The sequence below is a fragment of the Cydia pomonella genome, chromosome 9 (assembly GCF_033807575.1).
Source record: "Cydia pomonella isolate Wapato2018A chromosome 9, ilCydPomo1, whole genome shotgun sequence".
Classification (NCBI taxonomy): domain Eukaryota; kingdom Metazoa; phylum Arthropoda; class Insecta; order Lepidoptera; family Tortricidae; genus Cydia; species Cydia pomonella.
In genome coordinates, this window is record NC_084711.1 from 14,766,246 (window position 1) to 14,790,619 (window position 24,374).

Genomic DNA, 24,374 nt, shown 5'->3' on the forward strand with positions numbered 1-24,374 from the left:
GTCAGGCTGGCGCCCGCCCTTACAAAGTCTGTTTCATCTTTTCTAAATATGGGTATACACTTTATTTGTTATTGGTCTCCACGAAAAAGTAAAAGCGTTAAGCGCCCACTGTTCCAACATAAGCTGTGTGACATGTCGTTGTATAGTAGCGGCGACGTCCCGGCGCCCGCCCTCACAAAGACACATTGTCTCGTCTATTCTAGGGGCTTTTAACACATTGTGGCTTATTGGAATTTACAAAGTATGCTACGAGGTCGGAGGTTTGTTTACGTGACTAATTGACACGTCTGCTTTTTTAAATACTTGGGAATGTATCACAATAAAAGATAAATTTCAGTAGACATTTATTTAAACTTCTAGAATAGTTGAGAATTATTTTTAAAAAGCTTTGTTAAAGTTTGTTTTATTTTAGAGTATGATTAATTTATACGAACGCCTGAAATTATACATTACCTGCATACAAAACACTTAAAACCAAAATAAAATGAATTTATGAAATGTCTCAACTAATTAGAAACAATATAGATAGAGAATGCCATTTGGCCTTAAGTCCGCCATTTGTACATTATTGTATATATTTTGTGCAATAAAGTTTAAATAAATAAATAAATATAGTACATTACGATAAAAGTGCAAAAAGTAGGAACTCTCACCTTCGGTTGTGTTTTAATTTATCGCCACTCGTTGTGAATTACCTTTTCGAATGTGTATTGTACAACGTTTTACTGTACATATGGCCCTTTAAATTTTCGACATACGCACGTATAGTGCTAGTTACCGTACTAGGGCGGTAAAGTAGCACCATATGTACTGTATTATTACACGTAATTATCACGATAAACTGCGATGGTTAAAAAACCATTTGTTTATTTAAAATTCTCCTAATATTTACTGGGGCCAATTCGACTCATCAAAGTTACATAATGCGCTATTGCCAACCTATGTTTTCTTTCTTTCAAGTATCAGTAATTCTGAGGAGTTAAATATGCTTTAAATTCCACCTGAAACGGTGTCATTCTTAGGTGAATCATCACAATAAGCTAATCAAAGCGCCTGGAAAACGTAACTGGCAAACATTTCAGGCGCGCTTAGTGATCAGACTACTGCGGTAGGCGTTGACACATTTAGCGCTACTCGCGACATATTAGCGATAAGACTGCCTGTTGTCTGCCTCTATCAATTGTTTTTCTTTAAGCTGTATCTTTGACTGAGGTGTGCCAATAAAAAGTATTCTATCTATCTATCTATTGTCGCTTATTCTCTACGAATACTTAATTTTGGTGCATACTGGGAATCGATGTTATCGACTAAAATATAGCGCTACGACCATAGCTTAGGAAAGACGCTAAAACAGATAGAGCGTTTACACTTTTCAGAAGTAGGTACTAGGTGTATAAATTAGTGGCACTTATACGCCACCTTGCGACCTGTAGAGGAGAACATCCGCACAGACAAACTTCATTATTTTTGCCGAAGCTGAAATGAAGACCTTCACATCCCTCGGTCAGTGTTTAATAATTTCGTAAAAATCCGTAAAACAAACATACGGATTAAAGAAGCAGTAATCGTTATCAGACGTGGTTAATTTAATTTAAGGGTTGACCGCGGCTTTTTTTCACGTTCACGTTTTCCACCCATTAACTGGTAACTTTCGGCCTTACGACATTCCAGGCATAGTCATCTGAGGAGTTTTCAAACTTGTATTTTAACCCCTAAGGTCCTACGATATCGCGAATATCAAAATACGATTCTAAATATATATCTCAGTCTTTTTTTATGTGGCAAATTTAGACCGCTGGGACTCCAGGGCTTAAAGGAGCCGCTGATCCGCATGGCAATAAGCATCAAGGTTAGTTTATACGAAAATAACAGTTATCTGATCTTACCACCTAGCGGGAAAACTAGGCCGCGTTTAGAATTAGGCCAATTCACCGAAGAGCTCAAATGATATTTCGTACATAAGTTCTCGGAAACTCCTTAGTACGAGCCTAAGTCAAGTCTGGTTTGGAAGTCGCATGTTTTTCGCCTAGACTACCAACGCTTCCGCTGGTACCAGGCACTTGTAGTACGCTCACTAGTTCCGTAGACATAGTCTATTATTTATTGTACTCTTTCACCTTCTGTCCTCTAGGACTAGTTTAGCTCTCCTTACTCTATGTGTAGTTGTGTAACCATAACTACAAAATAAATCCCGTTAGACATCCCTAATCCTTGTTAAAGCGAGCCCACGCGCAGGACACGCCACTCTCCCGCAGGAACTAACATCAACACGCTTGACTGACCATGCCTGAATCTTATCTCGTTGCAGTAAGGTTTACAAATGATCAGTTAATTTTGTTAATGATGAAGCACTGAATAAAGAAGAAATATGATAGCCACGGCTTGCGACAGAAACCGTGATAGTGCGATTTTAAGGTCAGTGAACTGGCATCCGGATCACTGGTCTGTAAAATGTGAAAAAAAAAAAATAGTAGTAAAAGGGCTGTTTGAGATTGACTTGGTGTTCTGGCCTACTGATAGTAGGAACATTTACTTTTTGACGATCTGTTTCGACAATGTTATAACTTTATTATAATTACAACTCATATTTTTTTAGCAATATTATTATATAAAATAGGTATAGGTAAAAAACTTAAGTAAGTCACCTGTTGTATGTAGTTGTGACGTGTTCGAATAGACATTTGTTTTGTTTGTGTGTCTTTTAAACATGTATTGTCTATTCGAACACGCCACAACTACATACAACAGGTGACTTACTTAGGTTTTTTACCTATACCTAATTAATATTTATTTTAGAAATGAAAATAAAATAGCGAAAGCCGAATGGAACCTTCGACTCAAACCGAAATTCTGGTTCACTGGCAGTGAAACGATCAATTACAGATGATGGTCTTTATTAGCATATGTAGTTATAATTAAATTAGTCCACATACAAGTCGCTATCGATCTTCCCACCTATTTACGAAATATTTGAAATTGAACCACATTAGATTAATTGTCACCGCTTTATCGGTTTAATTGTCGCGATGTATTTATGTATTCCTGGAACTACTAGGTAACGTGTCGTGTCGGCGCCGACCTCGCGGATATTAATGGGTGTCAAAGACAGGCAATCCTATTTGAAGTAAAGGTGTGTCTGCACTTGAACCAGACTACATAGACGGTGTGATACTATTGTGGTGTGTGACTAAATTTGTATGACGATAACCGGTAATTCTAAGTATTGGGACTCATTTTGTATGGGAGCCAGTACCGGGAGCACATCCTCCTATCTACTGTCAACATACACTTTTTACACACTTTTATATTAAATCAATTTTAAGGTTTAACTTAATTAGTCACTTGCTTGACATATTTCGAAGAGCCTAAATCTTGATTTTAACTTTGGTATTATATATAAGTATTCTAAGTTTGGGAAAGAACAGTTTGCTGTTCTACGAACGCCTGGTGGGTTTATTAAGTGATTCGAATACTTAAAAAATACTTAATAACTTGCCTATCATGGGCTATAAGCACATAAATGTTAAATTCGCCACAGGTAAGAAAAGTTAGAAACACTCAAAATCTTGGGAATATGTGCCACCCCAAGTGGTCACCTGTCCTAGCCTTGTGGGTTATTCTATACATATACTCATATAAGTGTAAGTAAAAACTACGCTGAAGATGGCCATTATATTATAATTCAACTATCTAGTACAGGAAACCAGTGTCAGGATAGTGTAAGCACGTCCTTTCCCGTGTCCGAGACCACACACCGCCAAGTCAATTGTAATTGACGGGCAGCATATCATAACACTCAATCGTCTGGGGAACTGGGTCGTGATGTTTTGATACAGCTATTATGAGCAAATAGACCATTATGACACATTACACAATAGGCCATTAGGCTAAAAATAAAACTGCTAATTTCTTTTTTTCCACAGAAATCAGTAAGTTAAATAATTATGTTTTACTGCGACTAAGAGAAACTTGTGTATAACGTATTCTAGTTTCTCTTTCAGTAATTTTATATTAGGGAAATTGAAAACTCCGTTTAGCGTTCTGAAAATGCCGGTGTTAAGTCAAAATTTGACGTATATGTATGAATAAATTGGACAACAACATAATGATTACTCTGCAAAAAAAAAAAGATCTAATGTTGATATTGACTCGGAAGTTGGATATAGGAAAGGAATTAGTTAAGCAGAACGCGTTGAGTTTTGAATTGCTGAATAGCTAGAATGAAGCTCTGACGAGTAGTTCAATTCTGGTTTTTTTTATAGTAGTTCAATTTCATAGGTTTAACCTAAATAAAAGTATAGAAATTTTGCGTTATTGTGTTATTTGTGTGCTATAACTAACTTATAACTTACTACAAAGCATTTCGAAATTTTGCAAACAAAAAATTGAGAGTTCTCTGAAAAGGACTAAAGTTCCTACAAGACTCGAGTCTCTATAAGTTGAAAAGAACTCGAGTTTAGCCTTAATATGTGAGTCTGAAAAACTGAGTCGAATTTCAAAACAGAGGACTCAAAGGACTCGAGTCTTAACCAACACTACATAAAACTCAACAAATAGAAGTATTGTATACATGGGTATAATACATACAAGTAAATAACATATATAAAAATACATATACATACACATACATAAGAAATCAGATGAAACTTACAAAATAGAGACGCCAATAATTTGCCATTCTAGCAGCAAAGTACTCACTTAAGGCTTGTTTAAAAACAATTATATTCGGAGACTGTTTGATTTCAACAGGGAGACTGTTCCAAAGGCGAGCTACCTGAATGGAGAATGAACGGTGAAATAGTATTGATAGAGAAAGGTTACCAGTATAGCGAAGCTGACGGACACGAAAAACAACATAGCAGTTGAAGAAAGCCTTCAAAGGTGACGTTTCTTTAAAAAAAGAAATATTCGATGCATATCGTATCTAGATCTAATATTTGACGTATGTTAAACTTCGAATCGGGCCGTTATGTTCAGTTCATTTTGAACTCCTGGCCCGTTTGATAGCTACTTCTGACTGTAGACTACTGTAGCCTTGTAGCGCTACGGCGCGGCGTAGCCTATATTATTATATACTTTTCCCGATATGCAGCGAGAATGCACCGTCGTAGCCGCGTAAAGGGGCCCACTGATTAACAGTCTGGGGTCGGCTGGTCAGTTATAACAAAAAGTTGATATAGTTCCAAACAACTGACAGGCCGATACCGTCCGGCGGACTGTTAATCAGTGGGCCCCTTAATTCATACCTAATTGCCGTGCGAATGCGAATGCGAAAATTCGCAAGGAATGTCTATCCAAGTATAGCTATATGTACATTTTCTCCTAATCACAATGCAATAAGTTGTAAAAGTATAACAATTCAATACCTTCTACTCTATAAATAGAATAAGCGGATCACGTAAAGACATAACAATAAAGAGAAACGGCTCATTCATAGCGGGAAACACACTCGTAAACTCTACGCCTCACGATCCAGGTATGGATTAGTAATAAATTTCTACTACCTGTACAATAGATAGTTATTGTTTATGTTTTAATAAGTTAGTCAATTAATTACTATGGTGTTATAAAGGTTGTGTTTGTTGTTCAATAAAAGTAAATTAAAGACTCGGGAATGTGGTCCTGGAAATTGTAGTGGCATTGATACTGGTCGTCTATAGGTTTATAGGTAATGTTACCGCAGGCCGAATACAACGTAGTTGAAATTCGGAAAATTCATTAAGTATATAGAATTCCATTGAAAATCCATTGGTGTAGCTGTAATACCTGTAGCCCCTAAATGGCTCCATGACTTTACTTTATACAATTTTTGAAAAAAAAAATGGTTTTTATATACTTATGTGAATTTTTAGGCGCTCCCGATATAGTTATATACCTATATAGGTATGTAGAATCGACGTCGAACATATTTTTACACTTTAACACATTTTACACTCCTTTGTAATAAGACGAAATATGAAAACATAATATATCTTTAACGTCGACTGTACATAGTTCATCTATAAACTGTCTTTGCTTTCTTTACGCTCACTCCTTTTCCAAGCAATTTCAGTAAATGTCAGCTCCAAGATTTTATTAAAGATTGCGTGATTACTTGTCACTATAACCTATCCATTTCTCATCATACCAATCCCAGTCTTCCTAAAAAAACATTTCAAGTGTTTCATTAAAGCCAAATAACTCAATCTCTTTTAGTGGCAAAAATTGCGACGTGGGCGGCCTTTCCTGGCTGTTATTCATCTTTACAATAACTCTTCTAATGCCAACCAGAATAGGTGTGACTTGGAGATTCATAACCACAATTTTTAATCGCGGATCTCAGTTATACTGGTTTGTGAAACTGATCCAGCTTTTGGAACTTGGAGTCGGAACCGGCGCGTGAGTTAGTTCCAGAAATATACGGACAACACTAACAACAGTGAGTCATACATTATACTAGTTATTAGATTAAAAAATGGGTCCATCTGGTCGTGTTGAACATCATACCCAGCAATAAAATTGGTTTAAACCAATAAATAAAATATTGGAAATGTTTTTGCTGAAAATAAAATGGTACCTTTCAATATAAAATTAAAATTATTATAACACTAGCTGACCCGGTGAACTTCGTGTCACCTATCGTATTCGTATTATATAAATGTATAATTTTCAAAGAATCTCTACATAAATTAACAACATAATCTCTTTGATTTTGAACATTTGTTAACTACGTTCTAAGTAGGTACCTATTGCTATATTATATTTTTTTATTACTGTAACTGAAGAGTTATGACTCATGACGGTCAATATGTTATAAATAAAAGAGGGATGTATTATGCACGTTACGAAGTGGCTACTAAATAATTCTTAGCATACAATATATTTAATATAAAGTTAAGTGTTAAGTACTTTAAACAGCTTAAGTGATTCAAAAACTACCCTGAAGGAGCATTGAAGTTCACAATATTCACAAGTTACGTGCGAATGTCGTTCTATTTATAAAGCATAAGTTTGACCATGAGTTCATCTCATTACGCTATAGCAGTCACGAAATCTAACTTCATTAACAGCAGTAAGACACGAAAAGAAATATGTACCTACCGAAAACACGGGTTACATGACCCACATTGTTCACTATGCCTTTAAACATCTTAGAGATATGACTGAGAGTTTTAATCTAACAATGAAAAATAAACAAAACACAACAGAATTGAGTACCTCCTCCTTTTGGAATTTTGAAGTAGGTAGGTGTGGTTTAGCATGTGGTATCTGTATATCTGGCACCAGCTGTATGCATGCAAGTATGCAAAATTTCAGAACCGGAATGTAGATCAAATTTATGTTACAAGATTTGAATCAAATACCTACTTAAGTATTTAAAAATGTAAAGATTAGTTAATGAGGCCTAAGTAAAAGTGTGTAAAAAAAATAAGTAAAGAGAGGTACGTCAATCAAGATTTTTTTTATTTCCAGTAGGGCGCAATAAAGCCAGACTGCAAATGTGAAATTGTTGACTATTTAATAAGACTATAAGCTATACATTTGTTCGATATACTCGTAAAGCTCTGGTTCGATTTTATCGCTCCGCTGCAATCGCATCTTGTTCTAATCTAGTTTGATACGTTTGGTTGACCTAGGCACTGTCTCCTACAGGCTGTCCCTAAACCACATTGCACATCTATATATTTTATTATATTGTATAGTTGGTATAAAGATTTGATTTAATGAATTTTGATATGCCATAGGATATCCGATATAAAAAAAAAACATAAACAACCGGTCCGCCAAAATGTCTGAAATCACCATTTATTTCGCGGTTTCGTGTTTGATCCTATATAATTAAAGTTGTTTAGTATGACCTGTACATACCTGGTAGACATATCGCAAAGTTGGAAAACTGTGTGTTTTGTATGTAAAGTACATTTATATATTGCAATACATACTTGGTAAAAGTACCTTTTTTATCGTATCGGTAAATTAATCCTAGTATACATAGTACGTTCTATTTAATATATAATCTCCTTAACAATAAATAAGTAGAATCAGATAAAGCTATAGTTCGTTATTGAGCATTAGGAAAAAGGTAAACAATCTTGGTGTGTCTTATTATTGGAAATTATTGAAAACCGCTATTTAAAAATTTGTTTATATCACTTATGAAAGCAAAAGAATGTAAATAATCGTTTATGATTTATAATTGTTACATATTTTCAAAGGTGTTTTTTAAATAAAAAGACACGTCACGATCGCTTCCTTCTTTGTAATGCCATTCATCATGCCATTTTTAACGACGAAGTATACAATTGTCATATTTAATGTCAAACGCAAATAATATGACATTCACAGTGACATTCTTTCAATTATTTATAATCATATCGTTGCAACGTTAGCTTAGACGGATTCTATATGTATACTGTTTCATAGTTTCGATTCATGAAGTATCTCGAGAAACACTCTGTACTCAGTAACATAATAAAACGACTCGTTAACCTTGTTCCTCGCTGCACTTTGTTACTTCTAAAACTGGAACGGTCGCTTTTATATCGATGAATTAATTCCGAAACCATAAACTTTGCCACGTTATGTTGGTACCTAATGTTCAATAAAATCTTTACATACCTATTATAATATTTTTTCTACTCCTCTACTCTTATCTGTCATTTATAAATTCATGAACACTAATGTACGAACAGACATAATGGATTTGAAGACAATTCTGTATTGTCTATTTTTCATAACAGCACTTGTGCTTTAAAATCGCTAAAACGATAATGCAATTAATGGCTAGTAACCTAACAAAATTAAAATTAATACAATTTTCAAACTAATTGTATTGCTGCCAAATTACAAAAAACTCTATTTGTCATCACTGTCTAATTAACGTCAATTAAAAAACAAAGTTCACCATAGACAATTTTTTCTTTCACTTGTCCCACGCTTATAAAGTTTTTCTTTAAATTAATTTTGCATTTTATTTATAAGTCAGTAGTGTTAGAAAAAGTATTTTATGCAAAGTAGGTCAAAAATGCTCGTGGCGTATTCCTTTACAATGTTCGCCTACGCCTGTGGCTCCGGCTCACATTGTAACCCATGTCACTCGCTTTTTTTACCCTTCTTATACAAGGGTTGCAAAAAATACTAATTTTTGGACACGTTGAACAGAAATGATACAGATAGAGTTCGTCTAAGCTAACTTTGCATCGAGTTGAACAGAACAAAGTGAGGGTGTCATTATAAACAGCATATTTTCATAGAAATTTGACATTCACACGTCATTGCAAATATCATGCGGAGTTAACTTTGTTCGACTCTATATATATTCTATATGTCAAAGAGACTATAAAGATACGTTTGACTGTCCATAATCTCAGTTAATAAAAACAAAATAAGTCTAACTTGGTTCTTCAATATCAGCATAATATATTTTACAGCACATATGGCGCTACTTTACCGCACTAGTGCGATAATTAGCGCATTAGGTAACTGTCGAAAAGGCCATATGTACTGTGAAACGTTGTACGATACATGTGCGAATAGGTAATCCGCCACTCGTGTCGATTTAAAACGCTTCGGTCGTGTTTTAATTTATCGCCACTCGTTTCGGATTTTCACTCTTGTATCGTAATGTACTATTGCAAAACGAAGGCGCGTCTTTCAACACATCGTAAGGTCAGGCAGATCGAGATATTCCCTAGGCATATCGTGACACGTGAAAATCTTTGTCTCGTTCCCTGAGTCGACGGATGCTCCTATTTCTGGACACTTTGCCCTTCGTGCATCTGAAGTAACCTAACGAACCTATCCTACCTATCTATTGGTTTAATGTGACTACCGCGTGAAAACATTATACACATCTAAATAATAATAAAATAAAAAATATTTATTAGCTCACAAAGGATTTGTAACAATTTCACAATAGGGTTATGAAACAAGAGATGACGTTATGATCCTTTGTGAGAGACTGGAGTCTGAACTAGCTACGGTACGTGTATTACAGATCACCAGGCTCTCACCCCGGAGAAAACATTATACCTATTTTATCATAGGATCTGGTACAAAATCTACAAGTGTACAACAGAACTGATAATAAAGAAAACCAAAAATAACGAAATAATAAAAAAACTATACATAATAAAACAAAGAGTGTCAACTTTTTTGCATACCAATTATAGGTAAAAAAAACGTACTCATTCATCTGCCAATGTCAGTCGATGGCACAAAATCCATCTTACGCGCCTGAAGCACGAAATCTTAACTAGTCTCACGCTCCCAAATGAGTTGTCAATGACGCCCATTTATTATATTTTCTATCGGTAAATAAAAACGATATTATCTCGATGATTCACGAATCCCATACACGATTAAGGTTCAAGTATCACGAAACGTCTAACAATCGGGGCGCGGTCGAAATTCGGAGGCCAATTTGTACTTACATCTTGATACCAAATGATGTCATTTTGTTATTATTCGCGCTTGTACTTGTGCATACATGTATTGTATTTGCACGAGCAAGACGCACGGGTGAATGTATATAAAACGTTATCATTTTGACATCAAAATGTAAGTTTGAATTGGCCTCTTGAACATCGTCCGCGCAAGAGCATGCATCACGTTGAACACGAGATATACTAGACAACTAGGGCTGGCAGCTGACACATTTTTTACGGCACTGGGTTAATTAACTAAAAATAAAAACACTTTCATCGCACATGCGAGTTACTCTTATGTTTAGCAATCGTGGAATAGCAACGGGATCATATTCTAAGTCTTAATCTCTTAATAGTCACTAATTGATGAATTTTCCTAGGTATCTATCTTAATAGAATAGTCGTTGTCTTGAATTTGGATGCCACTATGATACATTACATACTTTAACACTACGATAAATTACGTATTTAATAATATCTAATGTATATATGTATTTATATTATGCAATAATTTAATGATACACCGTGGATACACCCTTAAGTGTCGTTAAGTAACTTATTATCTTACCTAAATATGTTTCCTTGCTTTAAACGTAAACAATTAAAATGCGACATCACTTAAATACATGAATTTAATATATCCATACATCATCCATACTCTTTGTAATTAATCTAATTAAATATATTTCCTTACTAAACAATTAATTTGCAGGACTTATCGTAATTACCTACATAATAACAGAACTGTTGATAATGATAACTAAAATAGGATTAGTTATTTTCTCAATTCATCTCTACTTTCTCGTAATAATAATAATATCGGTTTGTACTTACATGTTTTTTATCCTAAGAAGAATAAAATAAATAGGGTATTTTTTTATTTAAATATTACTTCACACCTTAGACATCGATGTTTGTAAATTCATAGGTAGTTACTGTTCATGTACGGAAATCACCTACGTGGTAAATATGTACGTGAATTTGGGTCTGCATGTGTCTATATTTTTTAAATAAATATTAGTTATAAAGGGCTACACCAAAGTGGCTTTCAATTCAAAAAAATCAAAATTGTTTATTTCTTTCAAAAACTATGACAAATATTACAATGGCTGGTGTCTCCTTGTAAGTTATTTACAAAATAACCTGTGCTAGGAGAAACTTGACAGCTTTCAAATGTAACATATGTACATATGACTTTCTAGGCGCTCCATTATCCCGAATAACGTGTTTGGAAATGCGTCGAGACGTTTGCCCATAAAACGGATCGAGATCCCCTGTTCCATTAGTATAAGAGCTTTTTTATTGTTTATGATATCATGTTTCCTGCAAATCAGCGACAACCCTATGCAACAGTCGTCATGCACCATTGACCCGCTGTGCCTAGAAACAAATTTATACACAAAAATAATAAACGTCTTGACAGCTTTTAATAAACATAATTATAGAATTCAGATAATAAATATATTGAATTTATTTAGAAGTAAATAATGTTTACGTTCATTAGCTAGCAATTGTTTCGTTTTCCTTAATTCAAATGTATGTAATGTACCTGTGTGCTATTTACGTTGCACATTACTAATATTACCATTACCAATACGTACTATGAATTAGTGACTATATATTTATTCTAATACAATGCAATATTAACAATATACGACTAATATGTATGTACTACCTGAACATATTTTATAAGACTAGGCTTTGCATGATACCTGGGGTAATATACCCACCTATTTCGGAATATCCTGCTCAAACTTGTGCGATTAGATTGATTTTTTATACTAGATCGTTGTGAAACAAGCATATAGCCCGCCTGATTGTTAGCGATCACCGTAGTCTACACGGGCGCTTGTAACACCGAGGGGATATGCGCGTTGTTAAGCCTTTAAAAACCAGTACACAAATTTTTTGAAGAACCCCATAATGCCGCGGGATGAAATTCCTCTTAAACCGCATAGTGCACGACCATTTAGGTTCCAGGGTGCGAGGGTGTATAAACGCCCTGGCGACGGCGAACAGGGCGGTGGTAGAAAGCGGCCATAACCCATGTCGACGTCAAAGATATGTTTAGGTATACATTTTTCGCCCTATTGCAAAGGAGTAAGTTGCAAAATTGTAAACATATCTTTGACGTCGACTGTACAAGCAGTAGAACACATATAAGAAGACAAAATTCTATCCTTAGACTTAAAAGTTCCATATCGCTCGACGGGTCTGGGATTAATAAAACGCGCCTTTGGATTGGATCAAGCTCCCCCGCCCAAAGATGATAGAAATACTCCATATGGGGTTTGACCTGCGATTTATATAATAGCAGTCTTTGACTCGTAGTAAAGTATCGCTTTGTTCTATTGAGCACCCCGAGCTTTTTGGGCTAGTGTGCCTAGTGGCAAAAACTTAATTATTATTAAATATTAATTAAGTTTTTGCCACTTAGGTTAGTTTACCGAGGCATATCAGTGGATTTCAGTTAAACTATTCATGACTAAGAAGATTGAAGTGTCAGTAGGTGTTGAAGTCCTCATATTTATAAAAAACTGAAACTTTTACTTTAGTTAAAGAGTTACGCAACTGATCCGTCGATGACCACGTGCAAAGCATGGTGTTACGAGCCAAACAAATCTTTTTAAAATCGATTTTCAACAGACTTCATTTCTTTTATCTCTGGTTCTACGGATCCGAGGTTATAAATATTTTCAGCAAACAGTTGGACGTGATATTTTGTCGAATGATCGATGTAAACAAATGACTGTTTGACTACTTATATATCTACAGGCTGGTATTGAAATTATAAATCGAGTGGGTCCAAATCTTTTTTAGCATGAGTTAAGGTATATGCGAGTTGTCTGTAAATATCACAAAATAAACGGACTTTAACCACTAATTTTTGTACTTTATCGTTATTGGCATGTTAAAACCTTCTTCTTGTTTAAATGTCTATGATGAGAATCTTAGAAAAATTTATCATAATCGTTAACTTTTGTAATGTCTAAAACGGTATTGATTTGACTGTTTCTGTCGAACAGTCCCTTCGTCGTTTGTGTAGTCAAAAATGTGGCTGTCTAAATATACAAAATCACTAAAAATATATTATATCGGTATACATATAAATAAATAACATTATGCATGTACATACAAAATTTGTCTGAATCCACCTATCCTCTATGCCACTTTCGAGTAAAGGCAAATTGAAAATTAGAATATGTACAATACTGCAAGAATACATACGTGTACTTATAAATAATCATTAAATTAGGAGATATAAACGTATATACACTCAGTATCTGTATAGGCCTATAATTTACTACAAAACAGACCCACGCTTTAAAAAGAACAATAAAAGTAGTACAAGGGTTGTTGGGTTGTTCTATACTTTCTCATCACTCCTTTGCCCTTCCAATTTGTACATTATTAAAGCATATGAAGTATAATAATAATGCACACTGTATATGTTTGTGCTATTCATAGAGAGCCTCCAAGGCTGGCCATTGTGCTAAACAAGAGCGCAAACACCCTTGAGTGGCACGAATCGCGAGAACTACCGTTTTTGTGTCAGCCTGTATGTAAGTACGGTCGACTACAAGTCATCGTCTACATGCTATAGATATAGTCTGTATCTTGAGGTATTTAAATAAATGTAAACAATGTGTTTTTACATTTTCGGGTACTTGAAACATTTATTAGTTAACCAACCAAATAGAAAACTGCCTGGATCTGTTCCTTCATCGCTCTGGCTTTAGCCTATTACATTTAATCGTGTAATGTTTTCATCTATCTGTAAATGGCTAAATATTCGGTCTCGTTTTTGGTTCTTTACTAGGGCGACGTAATAACAAACATTACAAAACTAAATTACTATTGATTAATCAAATCATCCCGTTATTACTTCTGTAAGTTTTGGCACAGCGAGTTAAATTAATTGACTTGAAGGATTTTCTTGCCCAATAGAATACCTAATTGTGGTTTGTTTACATTCTTTTATAGTACATTACGATACAAGTGCGAAAAATAGGAAATTCGAAACGAGTGGCGATAAATTAAAACACGACCGAAGGGAGTGTTTTAAATTGGCACGAGTTGCGAATTACCTATTCGCACATGTATCGTACAACGTTTTACAGTACATATAGGCCTTTAAATGTTCGACACAGTAACGTAATATGCTAATTTTCGCACTAGTGCGGTAAAGTAATGTACTGTAAAATACCTAAAGATACAGACTATGGTACAGCCAGCATCATAAGTGGGATGAAACAATGCTCCAAAAGTATCTGCCTCCCTGGACAACTTTTCCAGATAGAGATACTGTACAGTTCGCGTTTTAAAGTACCTGTCACAATCTAATTGTTTATATATTTTTGATAACCTATTAGAGAATGAGATACTTTTGACTACATAGTCTGATCCGTTGCTTTGATGCCGACTGTACCTATGTCTAGGTACTTATAAGACTAAACAGAACATAGGATTGCAATTTGCAATCATGAACTACTTACCACAATATTTTTCTAAACGACTAACTAGGCATTACAAAAGTTTGTATGTATATATTTTTTATATGTAATTAGTACTAGTAGCCATTATCTACTAGACAAAAATTGGACTAAACATAAACATCTAATTACTTAGTTTCACCCTTGCGTTAAATTTAATTCCCAATTGCTACGTTCATGTATTTTATGTTTCTCATTCCATATTCAACCTACAATTTGTAAATCGAAATATGAACCATTATTCTTCATAGTTGATAAAGCGGGGTAGATATTAGCAACTCATATAAAAGCAACATACTAATCCAACCGAGTTTACGATAACGTCGATGACTGCGACTATACAAAGGAATGTAGAATTGAAAATAAAACAATTGTCTAAAAACTGATTATTTTCGTATTGTATGTGTCATGTATTAATATTTGACGACCCGTCTTGCCTTGTGGGTAGTGATCCTGCCTATGAAACCGATGGTCCCAGGTTCGAATCCTGGTAAGGGCATTTATTTGTGTGATGAGTACTGGTATTGGTTCCTTAGTCATGGGTGTTTTCTATGTATATAAATAAGTATGTATTTATCTACTTAAGTATGAATATCGTCGCCTAGTACCCATAGTACAAGCTATTTGCTTAGTTTGAGGCTAGTTCGATTTATGTAAGATTGTCCCCAAAATATTTTATTATTATTTATTTATACACTATGTCTGTTAAAGACACACAAGTACAGTCGCCATCAGATATATTGGAGCAGCCAAGTTGCTCACAAATATCTGAACTATCTAACGCCTTGACAATAGAGGTGGTTTCAGATATTTATGAGCGCCTTGGCCGCTCCGATATATCTAATGGCTACTGTACCTAACTCTGATTCTAATTATTTCTGTCTTAAAATCTTGGATAAACGTCGACCACAAAACTTGGCAACTCTCATGGTAAGCAAACGCACAAACGACGATAATTGTTTATTGCGATATCTCGTTACCTTGACAATGACAGCGTTATTTGGAGCAGAAAATCCATGACAGATAAGTATAAAATCCGTGCCAGAATTGCCAGATAGATTATTATTTATCGTTTCTATAACTTACTTAAACAAGACAGAATGAGATTTAATAAAATGTTCTTTAACCAAAATAAAGTAAAGCGTCTCTCTACTTATATGGCACCTGGATACGCAAAATTATATTGGGACGTTAAAGTGCATAGTAGTGCTGCAGTGCGCTGCATGTATTGAGCAATATGTAATATTGTATACTAACACTAGATGTACGATAAGTAGGTATAGGTACTGACATGAAAATGAAAATGAATAAATATTTATTTCGTAACTTATAAGTAAACTTTTTACATCTGTGCCGATGCCTCTTTTTAAGTAATGAATATACTTGTATTAAGAAGCACCGCTCTCCCGTAGTGGTAGCTTACAATTTTGGTGTGTACATTACATATACAGGCCATAAAAATAATATTCTATTGTGTTATATAAGATTTAAATTAAATTAGTTAGGTACTCACTAAGTTGTTGATGACATTGACATGTAATTTGGGCATTTTTTTGCATATAATTTTATTTTGTTGTAATTTATTATGTTGTTGTGCGTGTTATATCATTTATTTTTATATATTTTATAGTAGTTGAGTGTGCTGCAGTCGAGAGTAGGACGACGGTCGATCTTGAGTATAATTTATTACCGCTAATATAAAAATAATAAGTAAAATAATAATAATAAATAATAAATGTTATTCATTTTGTATAACATTTTGCTTATCGCATTATTCGTTTTATACGAGTATGTAGGTAAGTCGTAAATTAATACATAAATTTTTACATATTCATTTTATCAATTTTATCAACTTAACGCTAATATGGTATTGTGCTTGATAACATGACCCGTAATAATACAGATATAATATGTCGTAAATGTGAAGCTTGCATTAAAAACCCGCTCATCACCTCCCCTATGTACTTAATACGTACGCTGCAGCCATAGGCTGCAGTACCTATGTTTAATTACATTGCAACAAATTGCCGCAGCGAAAGTGTTTATAATAAATAGCTCAATATACTGAGTAATCTACTAAATAATGTAAAAATAGATATATCTAATATAAATAAATAAATAAATATTATAGGACATTATTACACAAATTAACTAAGTCTCACGGTAAGCTCAATAAGGCTTTTGTTGAGGGTACGTAAACAACGATATATATAATATATAAATATTTATAAATACTTAAATACATAGAATATAAATCTTACATTTGTTTTGTGTGATAACATTCCGATAGACAAGTGGCAATGGAAGCAGGTTTCATTTCGAAATTCCTCATCAAATGTTCGCATAAAACTAGGCACACGATCACGCTCCAAAATAGCTTTCCTATTTCCACGGTACAAAAGGCACGCATCGACATCAAACATCGCAGTTACATTATAAAGCGGAACCAGCGTTTGCTAACCGCTTATAAATTCTCGAATGAATTCGGAACACCAGTTATTTCGGGATTATTCTGGACATGCTCCAAAAGCACACTCGGTCACTTTCTGAGCTAAGTCAATGACACAGTAAGTGTGAGTAACTCTCTATAGTGACGTGCAAATTCAGAGAATAATCTAAATTTAAAGTTTTATTCACTATTTTGATTTCGGACACGATTTCGTGAGTCAGATTCGTAGGAGAGGAAACTCAGAATGTTTACTTTCAATTATAGAAGGAAAAACCATGTTATGAGTCCATTTTCCAAATTTGAAACCAGTCGGCTTAATCAACTTCCGTATGTTTTAAGTTTCTAGATGTTCAACATTTATACGATAGTGAGTAAGAAATTCCATACTAAATAAGTATTAGTTTTTTGATATGATTATCTCAAAATGAAATTCGTCTATTGGAAACTATAGAAGAACTTTTTTGGGATACGCACTTTTTACTTCTCGCTGACAGAGAAAGAACAATGACAATTGCAGTATATGTAGTCTGAAAACCGAATGTACTAAAGGTCTGTGATTTTCTTCTTTTGACTCGATAAATCCAAAAAATACTTAACTTATATTACGAGAGCGGATTGATAAGTTTCCGAAATGAAGACAAAAAAAACAAAGATATTTGACTGCGACTAATTTTTTTTACATTATGCTCTTTCTAGTTCGATACAACTAAACCGAGGCTTTTCCAGGGTCATTCCGTTTTTATATAATTTTCTGTAAAGACTCACAAAATAACCATTTTTGGCGTCAATTACTTTGATGAAGGTGGATTTTTTTGTCGTATTAGCCACTTTATGAAATTTGGACACATACCGTTAGTGGCAGGGTCCAACTCCTGCAATATGGCAAGTGGAATATTAATTCGAAGCAAAATTCTTCATTTTTTGCCATCCCAACTGTAGCCGTAAGAATCGGCGAATTCATTGTCTTTAAAAGCTGCAGCAGTAACCCGTGCACGAAACTTCTTTTTGACAAATTATTCCGGCGAGCTGTTTACAATCTCTGCTGTCTCCCTAGATATTTATTAATGCTACTTTAATAAAAAAAAATTACTTTTGTTGGTCGTTTCTAATTGAAATGAGGTGTCTATCCATTTGGTATCGAACTACCATTGACACTTTGTCGTCTCTATATGAAATCATCCACCCAAGCGGACGGTACTTGAAGAAGGTTTATTACACGATGCAACAAAGTTTTAGTTTCGGTGCCCCATTTTTCCTTTTAAAACATAAAACTGTATGAGAACTCGCTCCTCCGTTTTCTTCATTTTCATGAAAATGCAAAACGACTCACTTCAAACCTTAATATTTTCTTAAAAAAAAAAAACAAATAAAAACAAAAATTATTAGTTTTTTATACTTTCAGAAAGATTGATCATTACGATACAAAAGAAATTTTTATCGTTGTTTTAAAACTTAATTGTAGTTTAGGTTTTTTATAAATCCGCCCTCGTTGGTGTTCTGGCGCAAACTAGGGTTGTTACAGAGCTGGGGTCCAGGCCAGTACATTTCGGCAGGCAAATGCTTCCTACAACTTCCACAAGTCTCTTAATTGCGAAGCGCGAAAGCCCAGCATCCCATCCCAGCAACGCTTAGGAGCGAAGGTCCGAAGCATCGAAATGAGGCGCGCCTTTAATTAGTACAAAAAAAAATATGCGAGTGATTTTTTTTTAATTTATTGAATCATTAATTTAAGATAAAAGATAAACTTAGTTGGTTCATCCTCGTAACAAAAAGTATTGTACTTCAATAACGTGTCCAGTATTCTTTCGTGTTTTGTGTGTTTAAATGATTGGTGAGATGTTTACTCCGGTACACGTTTACCTTGACAACTAAACTAAGTACTTATTGTCATAATATTAATTTGTTACGTATTCTAAATTCCTTACGTATTATTAATGGATTTACTAAATTAAACATAAGCTACATATTTAAGAAATGTAAGTCACGGTCCATCTAGGAGTATACCGTACCTATTACAATATGACATATAAGACAAGTAGGTTAACCATGTGATAACATAATGTCATACGGCCCGCTTCGAACTTTAAGATACGTCAAACATTTGCTAAAGATACAATATGAATTAGTTATGTCAGTGTCAAAAATGACGTGTCTTCAAACAAAAACGTCACTTTTGACACTGACATATCCAATCCACATCGTAGCTTTTGGAAATTTTTGAAGTATCTTAAAGTTCGAAGCGGGCCGATAATTTTAACAAAAATATATTGATATTGGTGGACTTCCGCTACGTGTTATGTTGATGTACATACATAGAAAAATATATGTTTGTATATTTTAGTAACTATTAATTAATATTAATTATTGATTGTATTCGACCTATTGGTATGTACTTGACTACTTGTTTTGGGCAATAAAGCGTTTTACTACTACTACTAATTATTATAAACAAGCACCAATATTCACATTAATGTACACATATCTACGTGTGTAAGGTGCGAGGTCCTTGACAATTAATACATGCAAGTTAGATCATCGCTAGAACCTGTCCACGCTTTAATGTTCCAAGTGTGTCTGCATATGAAAAGTTATATCAAAAATCTAAAACATAGTTTCGGAAATTAAACATTAATAAACACTTTAACAAGTTATGCGCAATGACTGAACTGAAATTGGTTTGTTTATATATTTTTTGTTTTTAAATTATGGACTAAGTAGAGTTTTCATGTATATTTTTAGTTTATCAGTTGTAAGTCCTTATTTTTTCATGCTTCGATTCTTAAAATCTATACGTCAAGTTGAGTACTCTTTCGGCAAACTTTGCACCTTGGTGTTTGTATAGTTAAGGTAATAGTTTATATACATTATGAACATTATGATTCATTAAGTTTACATTTCTAACTGACTTGTTGTCATAACATAACTAATGAACGTGTATTCTGTCAAACATTTCTAATGAGCGTGTTATGCAAAAATGAATTTATTGGTGTCTTAGATGTCATATACGTGGATACCTAAATATTATTTAGGTATCAAATTATTAAACATATCAGAACAATAAAGTTACGAAAGTAGGTACCAATAACGGTACTGTCCCATCCCTAAACATTCCGTTGTACGCTTAATTTTATGCTGTCTTTTTAATCCAAAAAAGGTGAAGGAGGTAAGCTGAATATAAATTGTGATATTTTGGGCGCATACTTTTCCTCATTTTAGGACAAATTGAATACTATTTTAAATTTTCAAAGATAGTTTTATCAGTAAAAATAGTTACAATTGAAACACGGGTCGTTCCCTAAAACTAGGAGTATGAGATCGCACATTAAGACAGGACTGGAGGCCTATACACACGTGCTGACAATAAATTAAAATATTTTTTTTATCGGGATGACAGATGCTACGAAAAGTCACGTGACTATTTGCATACATTAATTAAACTTCGATTGACGTTTTCTATCAACGATTCTCATCTTAGCTAGGCCCCTGACACGCAGTTGTATGGCGCAAATCGAATGCGTATAAATAGTAGATAAGCACCTACTTACCAAACAAATATGAATACAAACAAAAGTAGTTTTCCTGTGTACTAATATTTATGAGCGTGTGAAGTGGCAGTAAAGTTCGGTCGGTATATAACGGGTTGACAAGCGCTGTTCAAGTTGTGTTTGATATCTTATTTGACTTGTTAAATAAAGTACCCAATTATTACTTGGTAAAGTACCAAAGTATTATACTTGCACAGTTGTAAATAAAAACGTTGATTTTATTTAGTAACCAAAAATATCATATAATCAAATAGGTAGTCGGATTATTATTTATGAAAACCATCTAAAGACAACACAACATCGGGCGTTTAAAATTACACATATACTAGGAGACGTACCTGTTGAATAAATATACTTAAAACAGCTATTACAATATGTTTTGATTGACAGCACTCATGTTTGACACACAGTCCACGACAATAAGTTAAGTTAATTAGTGAATAGCATGTAATAATGATAACACGTCGTCATATGCCTATCTCCGTAGGTACTTCTTAAAAGTATTATACACCATATTCATTCATAGGGTAATTTTACTTTTCAGATGCGTATTTCAGTGTAAGTAGTAAACAAGCATCTGTTTTATTGACTGAGACCCTCTTACGATAAGGAACGTAAATAAACAAGATAGCGCTTGAGAGCCATTATCAAGAGCAGCTGATGCAAAGCAGAAGTTTTTAGACGTCGGAATGATAAAAGGATTTAATGAACCGCATTGAAACGTGCCAGAAAATATTACTAGAACATTTAAATTTAAATACATACGAGATAAAAGAAAACGCTTTGAGTAGAAAATAGTTATTGATGGGAATGAAAATAGCAGTCTAACCTGTGTAAAGAATCGCTCCCTCGCTTCAGCCATGCTTTCGTTACGTTGTCCGTCGTTGTCGGTGCCGGTGGTTCCCTGTTCCTGCACATTTGGCTGCCGCCGGCCATCGGGCACATCTTCGGCAGGAGGCGCGGTCTGCGTCAGCACTTCTGCTGGCACCGCAGCAGGCGCAGCGCGCTCCGAAGTGTCCTCAGCCATCACTTTACAATCCGCGCTGGGTTTACCACCAACTATGTTATTCTTCGCACTGACTCCTTTCGACTTTTCCTTCTTCTGTTTCTTCGGCTTCTTCGTCTTCTTGCCCTCGTGGAAGCGTCCGCTGGCGCAGCACTGCACATTACCCATGTCTGGTCGCGCGCATGTCGCGTTCACTCGGTCGGCGGGAGTCGGCTCGGTCGGTCGGTCGGTCGTTCGGTCGCGTCGGCGGCGGCGCCGGCTCGCGAATGAGGCTCAGCGTCGCGGCGCGCACCCGCCGGTATTTTTGACGCAAACTCCGAAATCGCGCTGACCGCCGATTACGCGGATGCCGCCGACGAAGGATCGCATCCGAAAGCCGAACCGCGTGTCGGTCGCGGTGGCGTCATCGTGCCCCCGGCCCCCGCGCCGCAAGGTCAAGGCGTGATCATTGTTCCCGGTGCTGGCTAGACGCGCGCCGCCACCGCGATGAGATGCCCGCCGACTAATCACGGTTCACCACCAACAACACGCGCCCGCCAGGCACGCCACGGTTCCGCACGCCACCGAGGACCGTATCGATCACACATTACATACTTCACGACGAGAACAATCCGAGCTCAAACACGTTTGAAGAAAGTTTTACGATCGTACAGTCTCACATATAACCAGCCTCACGTCCTGTGCTAAACTAATCGTAAACGAGTGACATGGCTCGGTATGTCCTAAGCGACCTTATTCCGTTTTGTTTTCCGCGATGTTGATACCGCACGTGTTGTGGCAGCGGTTGCCGAGCGACCGCTGATAAACAGTGGTACGCCACGAGAGAGCGTCGTAAAGCAAACAATAAGCTACTTTGCAACTGAAAACTGTTATCAAGCTAAATGTAACATACGCAACTACATATGTTGAGTACTTAACATAAAGTTAGCGACATACGGTAAAATTAGCCTTCATGAGCAAAGGTACAATGTTTTCGGTCCCTATAAAACTAAGTAGAGTGTGGTAGGAAGGTTTTTATGTATTTATTTATTTGAACTTTATTGCACAAACAAAGAAAAATGTACAAATGGTGACTTAATGCCAAAAGGCATTCTCTACCAGTCAACCAGAGCTCAAGCAGAGACATATATGTCGGCGCAGAAGAGATTATTTAACCGAAAAGTCCTAATGTTATATATAAATAAACAAAATAAAATATACGTACAAAACTATGATTAAATACTATTACTGTATATATGATATACAAAAGATAAACTAGTCCGTCGTTGACAGACCAGCAAACGCCGTTTTGGATCAAAAAGATAGTAATTAAGTAGGTATCACATATTTTTTGTTTTTTCTAGAATGTCTAGATTCCAGAACACAGAACATATGAAAGAATGTCTGTGCGAATGAAATCGAGTAGGTATATAATTAAGCTTTAAAGCTCAAAATCTATCTTAAGGCTTATAAATAGTCTAAAGTTTGTCTATAACTAGGTACTTGCTACGATACGCTCACTACCATTCCCAGCTATTGCATACATCATGCTATTAGTATGGGTATGGTGTATACCATAAATTTAAGTGTATAAATTTATCGGCTTGCATTTAGACATCTAACATGTATGCAGAATGTTAATAGAATTTCAAGACATTTATTTTCTTTTCTTATAGTATCCTAACATAAAGCCCCATTACCTACATTGATAAAATGTTGCGTCTTTTTTTAAAGTGGTGGACTAATATGTGTACATGAAAACTAAAGCTTTAGACTTAAATAAAGGCTTAAGGGACAAATATAAATCCATTGCTATCAATATAGTGCATCCGCGAGAACTCTGGTATCTATCTTTACTCATTTCCGGAAATAGAACACCTATGGTCGACTTATAAGAGCTAGGTACCGCAAGATTTGTACTAAACTGTGAACGCTTTCATAGAAATTCGACCCCAACTTTTGCTACTCTGTCTATACTACCACATCAAGGATATGCAGTAAAATAAACATCTAATAATGCATCGAAAATCTAGGTACTTTCGGTACCTTCCCAGTGGCTTATGGAAAGTGGGCCATCTCAACCTGCAGACAGCGTCAACGCAGATTCGGGCAGACGACAGATGCGAACTAGGGCACGCGACGCAATTTCATGTCGCAATCACCAGTTACTAATTTCGATAAATGTTACCCTTTAAAAACGAACCTTATACCAACTGTATGAGCTTCATTATTCAATTAAGAGTAGTCTTTATCCAGGGATATTATCGTGTTGTAAAATGTAAATTGGGACATGTCAGAAGCTTTTAATGTTAAGAAAATTGGGTTTCTTTATGACATGCTAGCCATGACGGTTTATTGCACGGTAAATTGTTTCAGATAAATTTTATATTACGCAAGAGAGAGTATGTAGGTAGGTTACTACCTGTATAACGTATGATCTGAATACAAATATGAGTCCATTTTCATAATATTGACATAAAAACGTTTCCTTACCAC

At 35.2% G+C, this 24,374-nt stretch overlaps 1 protein-coding gene across 3 annotated transcripts in view; it reads right to left on the reverse strand.

Moving 5' to 3' along the window:
* The window catches only part of LOC133521454 (NAD(+) hydrolase sarm1), a 100,464-nt gene that overhangs the window by 67,893 nt on the left and 8,197 nt on the right, over positions 1 to 24,374 (reverse strand). For 2 of the 3 annotated variants that reach the window (XM_061856420.1, XM_061856419.1), the window contains exon 1: positions 21,723 to 22,240. The exons of the other annotated variant lie outside the window; for it this stretch is intronic. In XM_061856420.1, coding sequence (XP_061712404.1) covers positions 21,723 to 22,067 — 345 coding nt within the window. In that variant the 5' untranslated portion in view covers positions 22,068 to 22,240. Of the gene's footprint in view, positions 1 to 21,722; positions 22,241 to 24,374 lie in introns of those variants that run through there. 3 annotated transcript variants of the gene reach the window in all.